The 22,981-nt window shown below is 37.2% G+C and overlaps 1 protein-coding gene across 9 annotated transcripts in view; it reads right to left on the bottom strand.

Moving 5' to 3' along the window:
* HYDIN (HYDIN axonemal central pair apparatus protein) overlaps window positions 1-22,981 on the bottom strand; it is a 438,409-nt gene that overhangs the window by 178,718 nt on the left and 236,710 nt on the right. For all 9 annotated transcript variants that reach the window (XR_008293813.1, XM_053211099.1, XM_053211098.1 and 6 more), the window contains one exon: window positions 21,812-21,964. Coding sequence is in view for 8 of the 9 variants with exons in the window: in XM_053211099.1 (XP_053067074.1) it covers window positions 21,812-21,964 (153 nt within the window). In the remaining variant the exon portion in view is untranslated. The remainder of the gene's footprint in view (window positions 1-21,811; window positions 21,965-22,981) is intronic.

Raw genomic sequence — 22,981 nt, forward strand, 5'->3', positions numbered from 1 at the left:
GAAGAGCTAATAATTATACATGTCTATGCGCCGAATACAGGAGCCCACAAATATATAAAACAATTACTCACAAACATAAGCAACCTTATTGAGAAGAATGTGGTCATTGCAGGGGACTTTAACACCCCACTTACAGAAATGGATAGATCATCTAGACACACGGTCAATAAAGAAACAAGGGCCTTGAATGATACATTGGATCAGATGGACTGGACAGATATATTTAGAACTCTGCATCCCAAAGCAACAGCATACACTTTCTTCTCGAGTGCACATGGAACATTCTCCAAGATAGATCACATACTGGGTCACAAAACAGCCCTTCATAAGTATACAAGAATTGAGATCATACCATGCATACTTTCAGACCACAATGCTATGAAGCTTGAAATCAACCACAGGAAAAAATCTGGAAAACCTCCAAAAGCATGGAAGTTAAAGAACACCCTACTAAAGACTGAATGGGTCAACTAGGCAATTAGAGAAGAAATTAAAAAATATATGGAAACAAATGAAAATGAAAATACGACAATCTAAACGCTTTGGGACGCAGCGAAGGCAGTCCTGAGAGGAAAATACATTGCAATCCAGGCCTATCTCAAGAAACAAGAAAAATCCCAAATACAGACTCTAACAGAACACCTAAAGGAAATAGAAGCAGAACAGCAAAGACAGCCTAAATCCAGCAGAAGAAGAGAAATAATAAAGATCAGAGCAGAAATAAACAATATAGAATCTAAAAAAAACTGTACAGCAGATCAATGAAACCAGGAGTTGGTTTTTTGAAAAAATAAATAAAATTGATAAACCTCTAGCCACGCTTCTCAAAAAGAAAAGGGAGATGACCCAAATAGATAAAATCATGAATGACAATGGAATGATTACAACCGATCCCTCAGAGATACAAGCAATTATCAGGGAATACTATGAAAAATTATATGCCAACAAAATGGACAACCTGGAAGAAATGGACAAATTCCTAAACACCCACACACTTCCAAAACTCAATCAGGAGGAAATAGAAAGCTTGAACAGACCCATAACCAGCGAAGAAATTGAATCAGTCATCAAAAATCTCCCAACAAATAAGAGTCCAGGACCAGATGGCTTCCCAGGGGAGTTCTACCAGACGAAAGCAGAGATAATACCTATCCTTTTCAAGCTATTCCAAAAAATAGAAAGGGAAGGAAAACTTCCAGACTCATTTTATGAAGCCAGTATTACTTTGATTCCTAAACCAGACAGAGACCTAGTAAAAAAAGAGAACTACAGGCCAATATCCCTGATGAATATGGATGCAAAAATTCTCAATAAGATACTAGCAAATCGAATTCAAAAGCATATAAAAAGAATTATTCACCATGATCAAGTGGGATTCATTCCTGGGCTGCAGGGCTGGTTGAACATTCACAAATCAATCAATGTGATACATCACATTAATAAAAGAAAAGATAAGAACCGTATGATCCTGTCAATCGATGCAGAAAAGGCCTTTGACAAAATTCAGCAACATTTCTTAATAAAATTTCTCGAGAAAGTCGGGATAGAAGGAACATACTTAAAGATCATAAAAGCCATTTATGAAAAGCCCACAGCTAACATCATCCTCAAAGGGGAAAAACTGAGAGCTTTTTCCCTGAGATCAGGAACACAACAGGGATGTCCACTCTCACCGCTGTTGTTTAACATAGTGTTGGAAGTACTAGCATCAGCAATCAGACAACAAAAGGAAATCAAACACATCAAAATTGGCAAAGATGAGGTCAAGCTTTCACTTTTTGCAGATGACATGATATTATACATGGGAAATCCGATAGACTCCACCAGAAGTCTGCTAGAACTGATACATGAATTTAGCAAAGTTGCAGGATACAAAATCAATGTACAGAAATCAGTTGCATTCTTATACACTAATAATGAAGCCACAGAAAGACAAATAAAGAAACCGATCCCATTCACAATTGCACCAAGAAGCATAAAATACCTAGGAATAAATCTAACCAAAGATGTACAAGATCTGTATGCTGAAAACTATAGAAATCTTAGGAAGGAAATTGAAGAAGATATAAAGAAATGGAAAGACATTCCCTGCTCATGGATTGGAAGAATAAATATTGTCAAAATGTCAATACTACCCAAAGCTATCTACACATTCAATGCAATCCCAATCAAAATTGCACCAGCATTCTTCTCGAAACTAGAACGAGCAATCCTAAAATTCATATGGAACCACAAAAGGCCCCGAATAGCCAAGGTAATTTTGAACAAGAAGACCAAAGTAGAAGGCATCACAATCCAGACTTTAGCCTCTACTACAAAGCTGTAATCATCAAGACAGCATGGTATTGGCACAAAAACAGATACATAGACCGATGGAATAGAATAGAAACCCCAGAACTAGTCCCACAAACGTATGGCCAACTGATCTTTGACAAACCAGGAAAGAATATCCAATGGAAAAAAGACAGTCTCTTTAACAAATGGTGCTGGGAGAACTGGACAGCAACATGCAGAAGATTGAAACTAGACCACTTTCTCACACCATTCACAAAAATAAACTCAAAATGGATAAAGGACCTGAATGTGAGACAGGAAACCATCAAAACCCTAGAGAAGAAAGCAGGAAAAGACCTCTCTGACCTCAGCCATAGCAATTTCTTACTTGACACATCCTCAAAGGCAAGGGAATTAAAAGCAAAAATGAACTATTGGGACCTTATGAAGATAAAAAGCTTCTGCACAGCAAAGGAAACAACCAACAAAACTAAAAGGCAACCCACGAAATGGGAAAAGATATTTGCAAATGACATATCGGACAAAGGGCTAGCATCCAAAATCTATAAAGAGCTCACCAAACTCCACACGCGAAAAACAAATAACCCAGTGAAGAAATGGGCAGAAAACATGAGTAGACACTTCCCTAAAGAAGACATCCAGATGGCCAACAGGCACATGAAAAGATGCTCAACGTCGCTCCTCATCAGGGAAATACAAATCAAAACCACACCATATATCACCTCACGCCAGTCAGAGTGGCTAAAATGAACAAATCAGGACAGTATAGATGCTGGCGAGGATGTGGAGAAATGGGAACCCTCTTGCACTGTTCGTAGGAATGCAAATTGGTGCAGCCACTCTGGAAAACAGTGTGAAGTTCCTCAAAAAAGTAAAAATAGACCTACCCTATGACCCAGCAATAGCACTGCTAGGAATTTACCCGGGTGATACAGGAGTACTGATGCACAGGGGCACTTGGACCCCAATGTTTATAGCAGCACTCTCAACAATAGCCAAATTATGGAAAAAGCCTAAATGTCCATCAACTGATGAACGGATAAAGAAATTGTGGTTTATATACACAATGCAGTACTACGTGGCAGAGAAAGAATGAAATATGGCCCTATGTAGCAACGTGGATGGAACTGGAGAGTGTGATGCTAAGTGAAATAAGCCATACAGAGAAAGACAGATACCATATGGTTTCACTCTTATGTGGATCCTGAGAAACTTAACAGAAACCCATGGGGGAGGGGAAGGGAAAAAAAAAAAGAGGTTAGAGTGGAAGAGAGCCAAAGCATAAGAGACTCTTAAAAACTGAGAACAAATTGAGGGCTGATGGGGGGTGGGAGGGAGGGGAGGGTGGGTGATGGGTATTGAGGAGGGCACCTTTTGGGATGAGCACTGGGTGTTGTATGGAAACCAATTTGACAGTAAACTTCATATATTGAAGAAAAAAAAAAGAAACTGAGATAATAAATCTGTCTGTGTTAAGCCACTAAGTTTGTGGTAATTTGTTACACAGCAATAGAAAACTAATACGGGGTTTCACATATTTGTTCAAAAGATGATAAAAATGAGCTTTCCTAAGCCTCCCAGCAAAACTTTAGCAACAGCTGCCTCTGTTTGTTTTTCTGTGAATTGGGGGGTAAAAAGCCAGAGCCCATGAACAATGCATACAGAAGGTTAGCACAAGCAAGTGCATACAACCATGAGAGATGGAGAGATGGTAATCTTTTGCAATTCAGAATCCCATGCCCTCTGGTGATTAGTGCCACGCCCTGAGGTTTCACATGTCCAAAGATAACATTTGCTTTTTATTTGACAAAGGGCACCAGTGCACTTCTTAGGCAGCGCTCAGCTCCCAAGGTAATACAGCTGGAGCTTTTGTAAGTTTCCTTATGGTGTATTTAATATTTGCCATGAAAGACAGAAATGCATGCTATTGTTTGCACATGTCATTTCAATAACAAATGAGAGTGAATATACTTAGGCAGACCTCCTGTTCCACCGTGCTAATGACCATGAAGCTTGAAGAAAATTGTGCACTTTCTTCAGAATGATTTGTTTGCTGGCTGAAATCTGCAAGAATTTCCTTCCATGGAATGAGGAGACACAAATAACAACAGGAACCAGTGTGCAGAGCTAGGGGTTTCTTTGGATTAATACTATTATCTCAGTGGACGATCAGTTCTTTGTGGAACAAGAACAATGAACAGTCACCAAGGCCTTTCTCCTTTTTGACTGCTAAATGGTATCTCGAGTCATTTGATTCTCTTCCCTGAAGTGAGTCACTTTGCTAGTTAAGACAATTAACTGGAAATTAGGGGAGGAAGTATAAAAGAAATGATGCCAGAGCTTTACAAAAGAGGCAGTAGAGGGTAATGTTTAAAAGAGTGGGCTTTGAAGTCACATGACCTGGTGGTCAGCTGTGGACTCTGCCATTGGTAGCCAGGTGATCCAGGATTAAAATCTAGGTTTCAGTCTCCTCATCTTTTAAATGTGCTGCTTGAAGATGAAATAAAAGGGGTGCCAAGCATCTAGCACTTTGTCTACCACAGAGTAAATTCTCAATAAATGGTGGATATTATTAATGTTACCTATCAAAAGTTCACTTCCAGTTCTCCTTCCTGCGTGGGCCCTCCCCAACACATATTATTGACATGGTTCTTTTTCACAGGCCTGATCCTGTTCCTCTCCTGCTGAAGACACTGGAGGGCTCTCCAAAGTCTGGACCAGTGATGTTGAATTCTTTATCCCTTTGAGAATGCTATGGAATTCTCATACACGCACGTGTGTGCACGTGCACTCACACACACACACACACACACACTTCTTCCTAAACGTTACGTATAATTTCCAGGGATCATGGTGGATATTGGTCACTTTTTCTGTTTGAAACATGGCGGCCTGCAATCAAGACTGGTATATCAGACAGGAGGCTTTGGTCTGGACAATCTATTCCAAATTCTTCAGGAAAGGGCCCCAACGCACTTCTCCAGGCTTACTTCCTAGGCACTGTCAATTTCCAACATGCACCCTTGGCTTTGGCCACACCAGCTCACTCACCCTTCCCAAGCGTACTGTAATCAACGTTGCACTTAACTAGGCTACACTCTGGAAATGAACACTCCATTTCCCTGACTTCCTCCTCCTTATCCTTCAAGTCTCTACTCAAATGTTTTACCTATGAACATTTTAAATTTTATATTGGAATTAATCACTTCCTCCCCTGTGGTTACATATCATAGCACAGTGCATTGTAGTACTGTATAGGTTGTGGATTCATTTCTGTGTTTTGAGATTGTAAACTCTTTGAAGAAAGAGACCATTCTATATGCTTTTATGCCTCTAGATACAGTTAGCACAGTACCAAGAAGGGGAAGGGTGTTCAAAAAATATTTTTTGGTCAATAAATACATGAAAAATGTTCAGCCTTACCTGTAAGCCAAAGAAACACTAACAATACAACATTTTTTTCATCTGTCAGATTTGGCAAGAACAAATAAACTTCTGGCAAGGGTCTGGGAGAGGGTGACATCCTTCAACTCTGTTGGGGATGGGCCATAAACTGGTATACCTTTTCTGGGAGATAATTTCATGTTATATCAAGATTTTTAGTTGTGTTCATGCCATATGACCCAGGAAATGCATTATTAGAAGTCTACTCTAAGGAAACAGGAATGTGATCAGCAATTAGGACATGAGCATTGTTTACAGTGGTGAAAAACTGAAAACTACCAATAGGGGATTAATTAAATCAACTGTGGTAGAGCCAAGTGATGCAATAAAATCAGTCACTGAAAATGATCTGAACATGGATACTTCTTAATAATTCACATCAAAAGCGACTACACTTAGTGTTGAATAAAAATAGCTGGTAGTTAAATAGTATTATCACATGGGAGGGGGTAAGAATGCACAAACGCACATACACAGTAACGTTTCAGAAGATATACATCAAAAGTTTAACAGTGGTTATATGCATGCTGGCACTATGAGTGATTTTTTTCTTCCTCCATGTGTTCTATAAGGATAAAGTCAATTGAATAACAAGAAGACACACACTAATACTTACTGAATAAAGAACTCATCCTAAAAGGATATGATCACTCTCTTTAGAGTCCATTTAATTTTAACTTTGTTTTCTCTCTTGCTTCCATTTCATTCCCAGTTCCTTTCTTTCTAAGAAGTTTTTCTTTGTAAATAAATAATACATGTACACAGTATAAAATTCAGATGAGTATAAGGGAAAAGAGTCTCTTTCTTTCCTGTCTGTTCATGGCCACTAGCTGCCATCCCAAGAGTCAGCCAATGTTACTGGTTTTCTGCGTATCTTTCCAGACATACTTCATGGCTTAAAAAAAAGCATATTTGCACATGTACTACTTTTTCTTACACAAATGGTAGCATACTATAATACTGTCCTGCAGTATGACTTAAATTTGTAAGTGCTATTTTTATGAAATGTATACCTACAAATAATTTGCAAAGTCAAATGGTTCTAAAAAAAAAAAAACATATGAAAAGCAGTAGTCCCTTGAACCCACTCTCCCACCCTTCCCCATTAGTTCCATGGTTGTCCATTAAGTGGAAGCAACCACTGTCAATTCTATTTGCATTTTTCTTTTGATGTTTGCCTTCCTCTCATCTACTGCTACTTAATTTTTCAGTTTGAGCATTATCAATTTACTCCTCTCTATAGGAGACAATGACAGCTCTCTTCTCTCCCTCTTTCCCGTCCCTTTCTTTCTCTCCTTTACTTTCTTCTCCCCATCCTCTCAATATAGTTAAAACCTATTTTCTGGTGAGAATCTATACCAGTATGGGAATGCAAATACTATTCACGGCTGAGCCATGAAAGCATACTATGATTGCAATTTCTTTCTTGTACAACTTTTATTTTCTAAGGAATTATTGCCTTGTATTTGCTTGTTTTTTAAATGTATCTATCATGGACTCGCCACCAAACTCTCAATCAAAGGAGTAAATATCCTCTCAATAGATTCAGAAACATCAGATTTTCTATCAGTTCCATTTTCTTAGAGACAAATCTCTCCTGACCTATCTGTTCTGCAATTTCCTTCTGGACTGGCTGCTCTCTGGGCCTGTAGTACAGCTGGCTTCCTAAGAAGGCCATGCAGCATCCTGTGCATTCCTTGAGCTTCTCTCCTGTGTCTGAGCCCCTGTATCCTGGATCTCGTTTCCCTCACTTTGGTGGGGAACATTCTTCAGTACCTTCCCAAGAAAGGATTCATGGGGGGTAAATTTTTTGAGATCTTGCATCTCTAAAATGTCATCATTCTATCCCTGTGCTTGATTAGTCTTTGGGCTGGATGATGAATTCAAGAATAAGATTTATTTTCCTTCAAAGTCTTTTTTTTTTCTCTCCCAGTGTTGCTCTCTAGAAGTTTGATGCCACTCTGATTCCTGATTTGTTTTTTGACCACTAATTTTTTCCATCTGGAATTTAATGATGTGTCTTCACATGGGCCTATTTTCATCAACTATGCAGCGTATTTGATGACTCTTTTCCATAAATCCCTCTCTGTTAGTTCTGGATATATTCTTTGAATTATTTCCTGTATAATCTCCTGACCTCCATTTTTTCATTTGTTCTTTCTAGAACTGCTTATTTGCATCTTTGAACTGCTAAACACATTATCTAATTTTCTAATCTTTCTCCTCTCATTTCTAGCTTTTTCTCATGTTGTTCTACTCTCTGATAGCTTCTCAATTTTATTTTCGATTCTTTTATCAAAATTTTAATTTACGTGATTGTATTTTTAACTTTTATGAGCACACTTTTGTTGCTCTTTTTTTTTTTTTAAACTAACATCCTGTTCTTGTTCATGGGTGCAAAGTCATAGTCATCTTTTATTTTCCTGAGATTCTTCTCACTGTATTGCCTTTGTTTCCTCCAAGTTCTCAATTTTATGTTTTCTAGTTTCTTGCTTCTGCATTACAGGCTTTCTTGGTGCAGCTTAAAGTTAAGTACTTACATTTAAGAGTGAAGCACTAAAACTGTTATGTGCTTGGGAAGCAGTCAGCTAAGGGCCCCAGATATTTTAGAGCCCAACTATCAGTTTATTTCTGCCTTTCCTTGTGGCTGGTGAAATTGCCCTGAGAATATTCCAATCTTCTGCCCATGTTCTGGGGATTGAGGGAGAAGGGGATTGGAGCACTACCTTTCGGTATTAAGACTTTCTTGTAGTCCTCTTATTTTCACACTGGCATCCTGCTCTCAGCAATGCCTGAGAAGTCAGCAGCCAGTTTACTAATATTCCTTTTAAGATAAACTGTCTTTTTGTTTCTGGCTACCTTTAATATCTACTCTTTGGTCTTAAGTAATCTTACTATATTGTGTTTTCTTTATATTTATCTTGCTTTCTGTTTATAATGATTTTTAAATCTGGTTTTATGTCCTGGCCATTATCTCTTCTGCTCCATTCTCTTCTCTCCTTCTGGTACTCCAATAACTATACTCCTTGTGTGTATTTGTTTGTTTGACCAACTCTTCTACATTTTTCATCCTTTTATCTCTCTGCATTGAATTTTGGGTAGTTTCTTCTGACCTATCTTCCACTTCCACAATTCTCTCTTCATCTATATCTAATAGGCCATTAAACCCATTTATTGAGTCCCTAATTTCAATTGTATTTTTTAGGTCTTCATTTCTATTCGTTCTCTTTTATACTTTGCATATCTCTACCAAAGTTTTAAATTTTGCCTTTTAGTTCCTGGAGCGCATTAGGTATATTGTAGTTTTCTATTCAGTAGTCTTATCTCCTTGTATGCCTGGTTATTTTAAAATTAACTGTTGGATACTGTACACAAAAACTGTAGATACACAAAATACTTTGAATCTTAAAATAATGTTTTCTTTCTTTGATGAGAGTAATATATATTTGCCTCTAGGAAAGATGTGGGGAGAACTAGCATTTCTAGATGCCCTTTATCCAGTTAAGAGATTAAGATGTTTTAAAATGAGGATCTGTACTACTTTACCTTTGTTCCCAGGGTGTAGCTTTTCAGAGTCCTACCCGAAAGGCTGAGAGTTTTACCAAGTATGTCCTCCAATTTTTATCTCTTTAGCCAGTCCTGATTTCAACTTTTATTTTCATAGGCCAGTGACTTTTATGAATGTTCTTTTCAGTTTTCTTTTTTTTTTTTTTAAGATTTCGTTTTTAAGTAATCTCTACACCCAACATGGGCCTCAAACTCACAACCCCAAGATCAAGATTTGTACACTCTACTAACTGAGCCATCCAGGTGTCCTTCTTTTCAGTTTTTCAACCTCTGCTGGAACTACATAGGAAAAAATAGTACCAAATGCTGAGCATATATCTCTGTTTCCTGTTTCTTTTTGTTTGTCACTGGTTTTGTTGCTCTCTAATTCCTTTAAATTCACAACTTTTTATGTTTTGCTAAGATTTTCTCCTCATTCTTAGAGGGAAGTAGTTTGGCATAATAGATTGAATAGGAAGCACTTGGTCACTGATCTGCTGAGACTTACTAGGGGTCAAATAATAGCCCTACCTCTTGATTTCCCTGTTTGTGGGGGAAAAAGTCTATAAGAATTTTAAGGCCAGCTAAGTTTGGTTGCATGAGGAAAGCAGGTATACGTAATTTACATTGCTTTTAAGTAATATGTACCAAGAATCTTTTCAGGCTACTAGGATATATCTTTGAACAAGGACTTTAATGTTCTTTCTGAAAGTCATTGCCTTCTCAAAACTCAGTGAAAGGTGTCAGATCAAACACAAGGCATGAAGATAGTTAAGTAAAAGGAAAGAAGACAGCTCCTGAGCATGTGGACATGATTTACACAGGTTCCAGGGAGCATCTATACAATTAAATGAATAAATAAGCTCCAAGGATATAGAGAATCAGAAAAGTATTGAAGTTGACCTTTCTAAATAGAAACTTATTTTCTAATAAACCTTTTCTTTGATGTGGAAGAACATATATTTATTCATTAATACAAATATTTTCTACTTTACAAGGTGGTTTCATGTCAAAAATTTAGAGAACCAAGCAAAGAGTGAGGAAAAAGGCGGCATCAGAACTACCATTTCATAGAGCTCTGTACTATATGGATCAGTTAGTTTGAATCCTTAGGTCCTCTGAGTGTACCTTATTTGTTTTTTTATCTAAGGAAAAATATATAAAATATCTTAAGATATAGTGTCATAAAGATTTAAGTCTTACCACAAGTCATTTCACCTAAATGTTTTTGTCTCTCAACATTAATAGTCAAAGCTAGCATTTATTGAATGCCAAATGCTTATTTTTCGCCAGGCACTCTCTATATATATTAACATGTTTAATCTTCTAGATGCCATTTTTAGTTCCATTTAAAGGCAAGGAACCAAAGTCTTATAAAGGTTAAATAATTTTCCCAGAGTTCATGTGTGTAGAGTTAGGACTTCATTCCAGATCTGTCTGATTCCCAACATCCTTACTCTTGATAGTACAGAATACTACTTCAACACTCATATACTAAGCAACTCTTTGTTGAGTGAATGCCACATGTAAGACAACTGTGTGTGACACATGACCATGCCTGCTCTCAGATAATACTTCCCTTACCTCTCAAATACATCCCGATTTAATGTTCTAACATCCCAGAGGGGAATTTTCTCTTCTAAAGTATGAGACTTAATGCTGCATAAACAATTTCATCACAAATGACATTAAAAAAGACATACCCCAACTGCCATCCTATGGAGAGCTCCACCATGTCATATATGTCCCTCCAGTCTCTGTCCTTGTGCTTGTGACAAGGAAGATGAAATGAGAGTAGTAAAAAGTTATGATTTTCTCCCTGATAAACATCATATAATTTCAACATACGTGTGTTGGGGATTTCATACTATTAATAAACCTTTACACCATACTACTTAATGCATATCTTCTTATCTTTGTTAATTGTATAAAAGTGTTTATTTCATTTTATACTAGCTTATTATTGAATATGACTGTCTACTGTCAGTGCACAATCAGAATAGATTCTTCAGTTGATAATGACAATGATAGCCATCCCTTAATAGTGACATTGGTTGGTATCTTAGTTAGTTAAGGTTTTTCTAAAGAATACCAAAGACTGGGTGGTTTATAAACAACAGAAATTTATTTCTCATAGTTCTAGAGGGTGGAAGTCTGAGATCAGAGTGTCAATATGGTCAGGTTTTGGTGAGAGCCCTCCTCCAGGTTGCAGATGGCCATTTTTCTCATTGTATCCTCACATGATAGAAAAGGTGAGAGCTCTCTGGGGTCTCTTTTATAAGGATGCCAATCACATTTATGAGGACTCTACCTTCATGACCTAATTACCTCCCAAACCCCTCATCTCCTTATATCATCATATTGGGGGAGATGATTTCAATATATGAATTTTGGAGGGACACAAACATTTAGTGCATAACAATTGGCTAGATGATGATGCTGGTAATGGGGAAGTAGTTATAAATTTTTATGGAGGAGAGAAGGTGGAATTTGGAAAAAAACCACATCTGATCCATATAAAGCAAGTTTACCTTAATCTTCCTCTGTGGTGACAAGTATTAACTGTATGACTGAATAATAATTAATTAGAAAAAACAGTTTGCTAAAGCTAATTAATAGCTGGGACAGGCAAAATGAAGATGGAAAGTCTTGCAAAGCATGTAAGAAACTAATATATTTTTCTTTTATTTTCTAGATAGCCCTTTAATGACAAGGGAACAAAAACTCCTCCTTCCATTCTGGTTTAGCTTACACTTAAACTAATCATATTCAATCAGTAGAGCTGTATTTCTAAATTCAGGGAAGGTGCTGACCCATCATATTACCTAACATTCATCTACAGCTTTCTTTTTCTCAGTGTGGTTTATAATCAATATGACCTACTGGAATCCATCTTCTGGGTTTTGCATTTAGCTTTGCCAAAGTAAAAGAAGTCTCAAGTAAGAGTTGGGGTAAGAGGCTCACAGCTCTCTGCCAAGCACAAACCTTTGCTTCTGTAAGCCTCTTGATATTATTGTCACTGGTATCCTCTCATCACTGAATGAGTCTCTTGCAATGGTTCAGGAAAAGAAGAATCCATTTTGGAATGGCTGTGACATTTATGTGTTAAAGAAAAGATGCCCACCATGATAAACCAGAATGTTATTCTCTTATTTACCTATTCTTGTGAGTTTATTTTATAGATTTTTCATAGCTAGGGCAAAGATATAAGAATTCTGCTCTCTTATGTCAAGTGAAGACACATTTCACCACTCTTTTGTAAGTACTCACTGATAGTTTATAAAGCACTATAAAAATTAGTTAAGAGGATGGACTATAAATCAGTGAGTTCAAGCTTTAAAGCATGCCTTTCACTCTAACACACAGGAAAAAAAGAAATAATATTTTGAAACAAGGAAGAACCAGGCTTAGTTATACTCAAAAACAAAATTAACATTGTGTGTAACAGAAGCAATAAGAAGGTCCTGAAGCCACAGACATCCTAGGCTGTAGGTCCTGAAATCAGTAAAAGCTTGAGGGGTAAAACTGAAAACCAAAAGGATCCTTCAGGAAGTAAGGGTTCCAGGGTTCCCAGCCAAAAGAGCTTCCCTGCATTTGAAAGGATGCCGAACAAAACTGTGATCTTCCCAAGGTAATAGTCTACACACAGACGTGTGCCAGTGGTGGTGGTGAAGTAAAAGCTGTCATACAGACAGGCCCTATGTAAGCCACTGTCAAGTGTAATGACTGAATCTGTGATTTTTCCAATATCCCCACAGGAAAAAAAAGGCTCAACACCTGATTCTGGACTAGTGATATTTGTCCAAGGTGAAGGCAAATGTAAAAATGTTAGACAGGGAGGTAAGACTACTGAGAATTAGAAAAAATATACTTCACACCAGATTAATCTATCATTAAAATTCTAAATGCTAAGAAGGATATTTGGAAACAATCAGCTATTGAATTCATTCTTGAGCAATCAATAGAACTAATTGAAATTGATTAGAAAATTTTTCTGAGATCCTCAAAGATATACAGAGTAGGATAATATATATAAAATAAGTATTACGAAACAAAAACAGATATTAATCAAGAATAGTGGTTATGAATAATCAATTATAAATCTTGGAATTGAAAAATATAGTCAAATTAAACTAAAAAATTAAATGAGATAAACTTTACATTTGCCAAAATCAAAAACAGAATTTGTAAATTGGAGCATAGGAGGCAGCACAGAGATAAAGAGATGAAAGATATGGATGAAAAATAAAAATAGACATGTAGAATTGTGGTGGAATGCATGTGTGTTTGTGTGTGTGTGTGTATGTGTGTGTGTGTGTGTGTTTCTCAAAGTAGGAGAAATAGAAGGATTGGAAAACAAGAAATATTTGAGGAGATAATGACAAAAACTTTCCAGTATTTAGAAGGGTCAAATCTTTTGATGCATTAAAGAGAAATCTAAGAAAATGAAAGATAAGAACACAGTCTTAAAAGTACCTTGTGAAAAAAACAAATTACCTAAAAAGGAGTAATAATTATACTAACAATGAAATTTTATCAGCAACTAACAATAATCAGGCTAGCAATGGAATTTTATTGGTGCCAGAGATCAATCTTCAAAGAAATAAAAACTTGTAAAATAGAATTTCATACTCAGCTAAACTATCATGCAAGAGTGAAGGTGAAATCAAGATACAGTCAAATATACATAAACAATGAGACCTCTAGCACAGAACCTAGAAGGATATAATTTAGCAAGAAGAAATATAAACCAAGTAGGAAGCAGAGAGATACAAGGGGAAAAAAAGAATAAAGAAAAATCACCAAACTATTTTGGTAACTAGTGAGTAGAAAACTACCAACTGACTAAAACCAACAACTTTGTGGTAAAGATGAGAAGATCCAAAATTCTACATAATAATAAAAATATTACGGAAGTGGGGAAAGTTCAAGAGATAATAAATGTGTGATGGGGTCCTCGTCTTATTCTTGAGGAGGACAAAGTTACTAAATTATTTCATTAGTGTTAGAAAAAGATATGATTTATTTCTTAACAATGTGAGGAGAGCTACTTAAATAAATAAGTTCTATAGCTTTCAAACGAATATAGGAAAAATGTATGAGAGGTAGTAGAGGTTGGAGGAGGGTTTGGAGAAAATTCATCAATCCAATACAAAGCAAAAAAAGAAATAAAGAAGGAAAAAACAGCATAGTATACAGGAAATGATAGGGTAGAAGTGAGTTCATATACATCAACAATCACCATAAATTTTTTAAAATCTTGGTATGGTAAGTTGAATAATGGGCCTTCAAAGATGTCCATGTCCTAACCTCTGATGTCTATGAATATGTTGCCTCACATGACAAAAGGGACTTTTAGATGTGATTAACGATTTTGAAATATCCTCATATGAAATATTCTTATATGAAAGAGGCAAGAGGGTCAGAGTCAGAGAGAGATATAGGGATGGAAACAGATGTCAGGGAGTAGAAAAGATGGTACACTGGTGGCTTTGAAGATGGAGGAAGAGGCCACAAGCCAAGGAATGCAGGTGGTCTCCAGAAGCTATAAAAGGCAAGGAATCAGATTCTTCTCCAGAATCTTAAAAAAGTACACAGTCTTTTATGAAAACATTTAGACTAATGTCTTCCAGAACTATAATAAATATATTACTGCAATAATATGAAACCAAGATACTTGTCAATTAAAAGACTGAGTCTATCATCAGATTTTTAAAAATGTAGTCACATGCTATTTAAAAGAGATTTTGTTAACGTACAAAACAAATTACACACACACACACACATACACATAAATATGAAAATAAAGGAATAGAAAGATATACCAGGCAAATGCTAACTATCAGGTAAAACATAATTTAAGTCAGAAAGTATATACAGGAATTAAGATGGACAATATATTATAAAAAAAGGAATAATATGCCAAGGAGAAATAAAAGTCATGAATTTATATGCACCTACTAACATAGCCTTGAAATACATGGAGAAAAAATTGATGTAAGTACAAGGAGAAAGGGAAAAGTGGAAGACTTAGATAAAATCTATAGGAAACTGCTATATCATACAGATAATTAGTAAGGCTGTAAAAGATTTAAACAATACACTCAATAAGCTTGATCTAATACAAACACACAGATAGATGATTAGTCTGTCACACTCAATCACTAGAGAGGCTATATTCTTTTTTAAGATCATATGAAATATTTATCAAAACCAACGATAGCACTGTATCCCAAAGCACAAATTCAAAGACTATGTGTCACACAAACCATGTGTTTCAATTTCATTACAGTTTAAAGTTATCTATTAAATTTCCATACAAAATGGAAATGTAAAAAATTAAAAATATACAACAATATATAACTCACATATTAAAAAGAAAATCACAGTAAAGTTTACCAAATATTTATAAAAAAGTGTTGCAAATAAAGATGATTGCTATGGAGCTAAAGTGTTACATAAAGAGCATATTTATAAACTTTAAATACATGATTAAACTAATATTTAAAATATTGTTAAACATTCCAGTTTAAGGTACTTGAAGAAGAACAAAATAATTGTAAGGAACGTAGAAAAAAATGGTAAAACTAAGAGCAGAAATTAGTACATGGACATTTTTAAATCATAAAAACATTAGAATAATTTTATGCCAATACATTTGCAAATTTAGATAAAATGAAAAATTTCTAGAAAAATTAAAATCTAAATAACCATTATAGAAAATAAATCATTAGTTGAAATTTCCTTACTATTTCTTGCATGCTAGTTAAAATTTCTTTACTACTTCTTTATATAGATTATGTAAAGATCTTTTCAAAGATTCAAAAGAGGAAAAGCTAACTCACAGTGTAAGAATACAATATTCTTGACACCACAACCAGAAAAACACAATGTAAAAAAAATTGTTAACAAAAAGATGCAAAAATCTAAATAATATGATAGCAATCGTATCAGTAGTGTACTCAAATAACATTATAACTGATTAGAGTCATCCCAAGAATGTAAAGGTGATTTACAACCAGAAAGTCTATTAACTTAATTCATTGTACTAACAGAAGAAGAAAATCATATCATTTGAATGGACAGAGGAAACACATTAAGTTTTAGTACATGTTCATGATATGAGAAGAGGGATAGATGGGAACTTCCTGAATGTGACATAGGTATTTATCAAAAATCCGTGGAAGATATTAGCTTAAAGTGAAACATTTGAAGCTTATTCATTAAAGTCAGGGATAAGACAGAGATGCTCACTCTAACTTACTTTACTTTTCAATATTACGTTGAGGATCCTATCTAATGTGATAAGCAAAGAATAAGAAGCAAGGTGTAAGGATTGGAAAGGAAGTCTGCACATGAGGGTTTACCAACAATTAGAACTAATTAAAAGATGTGTAGCAAGATTGAAGACTGATATAGACGGATACACATAATTCAACAGAGTTCCTATACATGGTTAACATCTAATTAGATAGAAGGTACCATTCACAGGAAGAAACTCAGAAGAGATGACAAAGGATGAATAAGCCTTTACTAAAGGACATAAAAGGAACCCTAATAGATATCCAGACTAATTATAGCAGTATAGCTCTAGTGTTCATTTTATAGTCATGCAAATTTGGACAACTTATTCATCATTTCTGTGCCTCATACCCATGCAGTCAAGTCCTTGAGATTATATAAAATAATACACATGAAAAACTTAGAACAGTACTTGGTACATAATAATGTTAGCTATTACAGTGATCATTAAGCTCCACCATTTAAGACACCAGGGATATTGAATCGGGGGTAGATAAATGGAATACAACAAAAAGCTATTTAAAAGCTGAGAAAAAGCTCATTCTCTCTTCTCTTCACACACACATTATGGGATATGGTATCTTTTTTTTAAGTTTATTTATTGATTTTGAGAGAGAGCCAGAGGGAGAGGGAGAAAGAGATCCCAAGTAGGCTCTGCACTGAAAGCACGGAACCCAATGTGGGGCTCAATCTCATGAACCATGAGATCATGACTTGAGCTGAATACAAGAGTTGGATGCTCAACTGACTGAGTCACCCAGGCGCCCCTGGGGTGTGATATCTTAATAATCATCTATCAAAAGGCCTTGGACAGTTAGTCTGTCCATTAGAAATCTCTCTAGCACTAATTCCCTACTACATTAAGTTCCCCAAAGGAGGACGAAATTCTAGATCCATTATGACCTTCAGGTATTTCAGGATGGTGTAGTATATAAGGTATATCTATAGATTTTAACAAACCAGTTGTCACAAGTTAAAAATAAGATCCCCAGGGATACCTGGGTGGCTCAGTTGGTTGAGCAGCTCACTCTTGATTTCAGTTCAAGTCATGATCCCAGGGTCGTGGGATTGAACCCTGTGTTGGGCTCTGTGCTGAGTGTGGAGCCTGCTTGAGATGCTCTCTCTCTCTCTCTCTCTCTCTCTCTCCCTCTGCCCTTCTCCCCAGCTTGTGCATGCTCGCTCAGTCTATCTCTCTCAAAACAAACAAACAAGCAAACAAACAAACAAATAAACAAACAAGCTCTCCAGAATGGCTAACAATTCCACTATGTCCTAAAATGGACAGGGTCCAGCACCAACAGTCTCACTGGATATGAAATGCCTGCCAATCTCCTTCTGAGTTTTTCTATTTATTTTGCTAAAATAGGTCATAATTTTGTATTTAAACTCTTCTAAGAGCTATGGTAGTGAAGAACTTCTACACACATTTACATATGTGAACTGAATATTTTGCCACTTAGATGTTTTTTATGCCAATTTATTTAACCTGTCTGTGCCTCTGTTTCTACCTCCTTAAAATGGGCACTATAACATATTTCTCTCAGAGAGTTCTGATAAGTGAAATACTGAACATAAAGTGGCAAATAGAACAAAATAAACATTAGTTATAATTAATTCCATCATACCATCATCATCATATGTCCAAGCCTGCTGCTAGGTACTAGGAATTCAAAGCGGAGACCCTTGTCATTTGCAGGAGACAAACAAGGAGCACACAAACAAGGAAATATAGAAAGGGTATCCTTACTTAAACAAGGGAATACTCCAATGGCTTAGGGTCTGAAGGAGATGTGAAAGCCCAAAGATTCCCGGGATGCTGTATCACCGTGAATGGCTCTGGCAAGTGACCAACAAAATAAATGTTTAAAAGGAACCATGCTTGACTCAGGCATCAGAATTCTTGTTTCCTGGATCTTAGAAACTCTAAAGGTCTAACTAAAATGGTCTCTCCCACAGATCACAGAGGCAGAAGGCCCCCGCGAAATGCTTTAGCACCAGCTGAATCCCAAGGTGTCACTAACATCTGTATGCAAGTTCTCAAGTTAACAGTTCCCCTAGGTTGAACGGGTTCCAAATGTTTCCAGATAAGTGCTGAGCAATGCGCTTTCTCTGTCTAGCAAGGGGCACCCATGCAAAGAAGGACTCTCTATCTTCTAGCCCAGGGCTGAGGTCCTATCATATTCTTGCCCTCTTTTGTGCTGTCACCCAAGGAGTGCTGTGTGTATGAGCCGAGCCCATACACTCTTGCCCAAACAGCCTTCCTCTGCTCTGCTCTCACATTCTGATGTTTCTTAATCCTCCAAACTGGAGGTGACTTACTCTGTTGTTTTGAGACCTTCAGCTTAAATCCAAATAAATCAGCCACGGGGAACCTTTAGGGGAGTCTGGTATTTCCGGCATTCCAGAGCAAAGGAGACTTACTGCTCCAGGTCACAGAACAGTCTGCTTTTACTGATCAACTTTTTTGTTTTGTTTTTTTATACTTTACTGAAACAGAAAAAATAAAATCTTCACTGTCTTCACTCCCATTATACTAAGAAATTTCAGGCTTTTTAATCATTTTTTTGGTACAGCATTTCTTTCTCTTTTTTTGTTAAATGTATGTTTGTTGTTTGTTTGTTTATTTATTTATTTATTTTGAGACAGAGAGAACAAGAGAGAGGGCAAGAGAGTAGGGAAGGGGCAGAGAGAGAGGGAGAAAGAATCTCAAGCAGGCTCCATTCTGTTAGCGCAGAGCCCGAAGCAGGGCTTGATCTCACAAAGTGTGAGATCACGAACTGAGCCGAAGTCAAGAAGTCAAGAGCCAGATGCTTGACCGACTGAGATGCCCCCAGCATTTATTTCTGAGAAATTCAAGATCAATCTAAGAGTCGTTTATCTTCCCAACAGAACGGTGAAGGTGGGCTTCCAGCTTCCCATCCCCTGACCCTCCAGCTGATAACAAGCATGCTTCTTGCCCAGGGAGAAGATAATCACAGGGGTTGCTGAGATGTGCAGGCCATGCACAGGGCTGAGTGTGACAAAGGCTCAAGGCTGAGGTTAAGTGGGTGCAGCATGTGGTGAGAGCAGCATGTGGTGACAGCTGACATTCACCATTCACTGACAGCCAAAAGAGGAGAGATGATGACCCCTCCTGTCAGGGCATCCAGCGGGAAAAGAGAACTTTCAGACCTGAATTCATAGTAATAACAGAAGAAATGAAGAATGTGCCATTGCCCTGCTTTTTTCTGAGTGAGAAATTAAATGCAACAAATATGTGACCACTGCTAACCTGGGTACTGAGCTCTAGGCTTAGATGGAGAAAAAACAACTATTAATTGAAACTTTTCCTAATCCTGGGAATTTCTGTGAGAATGAATTTGCAGTTTCAGTACTGTACATCAAGTTGAAATTTCTTCCCACTGTAGTTAACTTTCAAGTTAGTGTCATTCAATTCCTATAATATTAACACATTTAGTGTTTATTGACTAGGATATCCCTCAAAACTCCAGCTGAAATATGAAAGGAGTTTAATCTTCACCCATGAGAATTACAGTTGAAGTACCTCTATGCTGCAAGGACAACCAACTCAATAAACACCAGTTTTCCAGAAAAGGATTGCAGGAAAAACACATTCTACAGCAGACCACTAATATCACACGTTTGGCTCCTTGGAACTGGAGCTTGCTGTTTTAAGATGATATTAAAGAATCAAAAGATGGAATCATGAAGCCTTCGTGGAAAAGAAAGAGTCTCATTTTAACAACCAGCCGGGTCATTCAATATGTAAAGTATATTAGTAAAAAACAACAGAACCTTGATGTGCTTTTTTGGTTCTTAAAATGTATCTAAGGGTAAAGATTTCACATAAAAAGTGAAATCTGGAGTTATCTGAAAATGAGCAGGTCGGTGGTTGCTCCACTGGTACCTAAGCATTCTTGTCGTCTCTGTCCTTTTTCAGCGTCTGTAATCTGCCAGCACCCTCCTGAGCCACCTCTCATTGTCCTTGACAACTCGGCTGCCTCTCTGTCTCTCCACTGTGAACCCTGCATGTACACAACTACACGGAGAGCAGCACTTTCTGGGCAACACCCCATGTTTTCCAGCAAGCACATCAACTAACTCACTGGATAAAGACTAGCAAAGAGGTCTTTTCTGTAGGTTTTTAAAGTATCATTAAACATTATTCTCCACACAAGATCCATAAGGCACTGGGACAAGCGTGGAGTTGTGTCCGAACCTCAGGCTAAAAAGAGCAGTGACTGCACAGGAAATGGCTGCCTTTATGAGGAGTAATGACAAATGATAATAAAAAGGAATAATGATCATGATAAATGAATGCTAATTGGGACCAATGACTCTGAGGAGCTGCCACATGTCAGCAGAAAACTGTGATCCTGTTCCTTCTAATAGTGACTTTGAGAAAATTAATAATTGATTTTTCAGAACTATCTGACACATGCTGAAACCAAGTGTTAGTGTTCATTCAAATGTCAATAATTTGGGGATAGGAGAAGGGCTGTGCTATTTAAAAAATTATATTTAAATCAAAAAATCTTCTAAAACCAAACATATTTTCAATTGCTGACTAGAAATCCCTACATTCTGCAAAAATTGGTATTATCTCTGTTAAAAAATGAGCTTATAGGAGGCTAGCAGATCTAAATATCATTATAAAATACAGAGACACAAGACAGACTCATTTCTAGGACTATTATATATCTATTTTTGTATTTATCTTTGTTTTGCTATTTTCTTTAATTTCTACTTTCGGCGAATATTATGTTGCTGTATTTCAAACATCCTTATAAGCTATGTCAAAATACTGCTTTTTAAAAGGAAGAGAGAATAAGCATACTAACATATTTGTGGCCAAAATTGTTCAAATTCAAGATAAAAAGGCATTTTCAGTTACAGAGACATTTAAAAGGTGTTTTCTGGAGGTGAAAGGCTAGGCTTAGGTACAGTTCAGTGAGAAGATCTTTGAAGCATTTTCCCAAAACTAGAGTAGATATATTGATTACCAAACTATATACATATTGTGTTTCTTAGTCAACAAAAGGATTATAATAAAGAGCAATTGGGGATGAAAATGACATAATTTAATGCAATTGAACCATATACATCTCTAGTCCTGCTGATCCATTTCTTTCAAAGTCATTTTGCAAAAATAGGACCACTGCCTATAAGATAGAGACAAAGCTGTAATTTCATCATATGATGGCCCAGCCATCTACTTACTCACCATGCGTGCCTGAAATAACGCGGGGATGAAGGACTGGTTAGATAGGTTGAGAATCCTCGAGGAGTCCTTCAGGACGTAGATATTGCCAAAATCAACTTGAGTGGGATGTACATAGATAACTGGGCCTTCTCCGATGCTCTTTAAGTGACATACCTGTGTTCCACACAAGAGAAGGAACATGAAGATAGCTGAAAACAGCTGGCTTCAAAGATCACTTGAAACAGAAGATTCTGGCCATCTCTTTTATAAAGAGCAGGGACACAAAAGGGTGCTTATGAGATCTGTCAGTCTTTATCCCTGTACTCTGTGGTCAGAGTGACCCAGAGATGGCCATGCTGGTCAGACCCGTGAATCCAGCCTGGAATTCCTCCCCCAGAAGGATGATTGGCTTCCCTGGTCAGCCCAAGTCGTACACTGTGGCAAAATGAGAAAAATGGTCCTCTACATGCCAGCCAGCACACCAGCCTCGAGAACACTCAGAGTGGGCTTAAGGACTGACACTTCAGAGTCAGAAGTAGCTGGATGGAGCCCCCATTCTATTGCTTACTAGTGGCACAACAGGACTGCCCATTGCACACAGCTGTGGAGGTTCAGGACTGAAATCCACCTTGCTCTGTTCCCCCAGCCCTGTGCCTTCATCCAGGCATTGTGTCTGCCTGAGGAAGGGGGACTTTCTTCTTTCATGAAGTGCCACCTGCTCAGCAAGCAACCTTTCCATGGGCTGCATCTGTGCAGGGAAGGTGGCTGGACCGGTGGCACCTTTTGGGTTGGGCTGACTCTGTGATGTTGGTTTCTAAGTCAGGTGGCTTATCTATGGCATCTTACGTGGAAGAGATAAAAGCAGAATATATTCTCCTCTCTAAGCATTCAGAATGTCTAGGGATTCATTGCCTGTTGGGGAACCTCCTTCAAGATTCAAGATTCACCCTTTGATTCAGCCCAGGCAGCAGACAGCTTTCCGTGTCTCCTTCTTCCCACACTTGGAGAGAGGTCACTTCTCAAAGCTTCAGTAGGTTAATTTGAGCTATGAGTCCAGTCAATATACAGGAAAGATCCAGTGAGCAGTGACTGAAACCACTCTCAGAGTCCACATGCAGCAAGCGAGTGATAGTCAGCTTTGTACCAGGAACAACTGAGGAGGATGTTAAACACACGGATCTGCTCTCCCCT

This window comes from Acinonyx jubatus, chromosome E2 (assembly GCF_027475565.1).
Source record: "Acinonyx jubatus isolate Ajub_Pintada_27869175 chromosome E2, VMU_Ajub_asm_v1.0, whole genome shotgun sequence".
NCBI lineage: Eukaryota > Metazoa > Chordata > Mammalia > Carnivora > Felidae > Acinonyx > Acinonyx jubatus.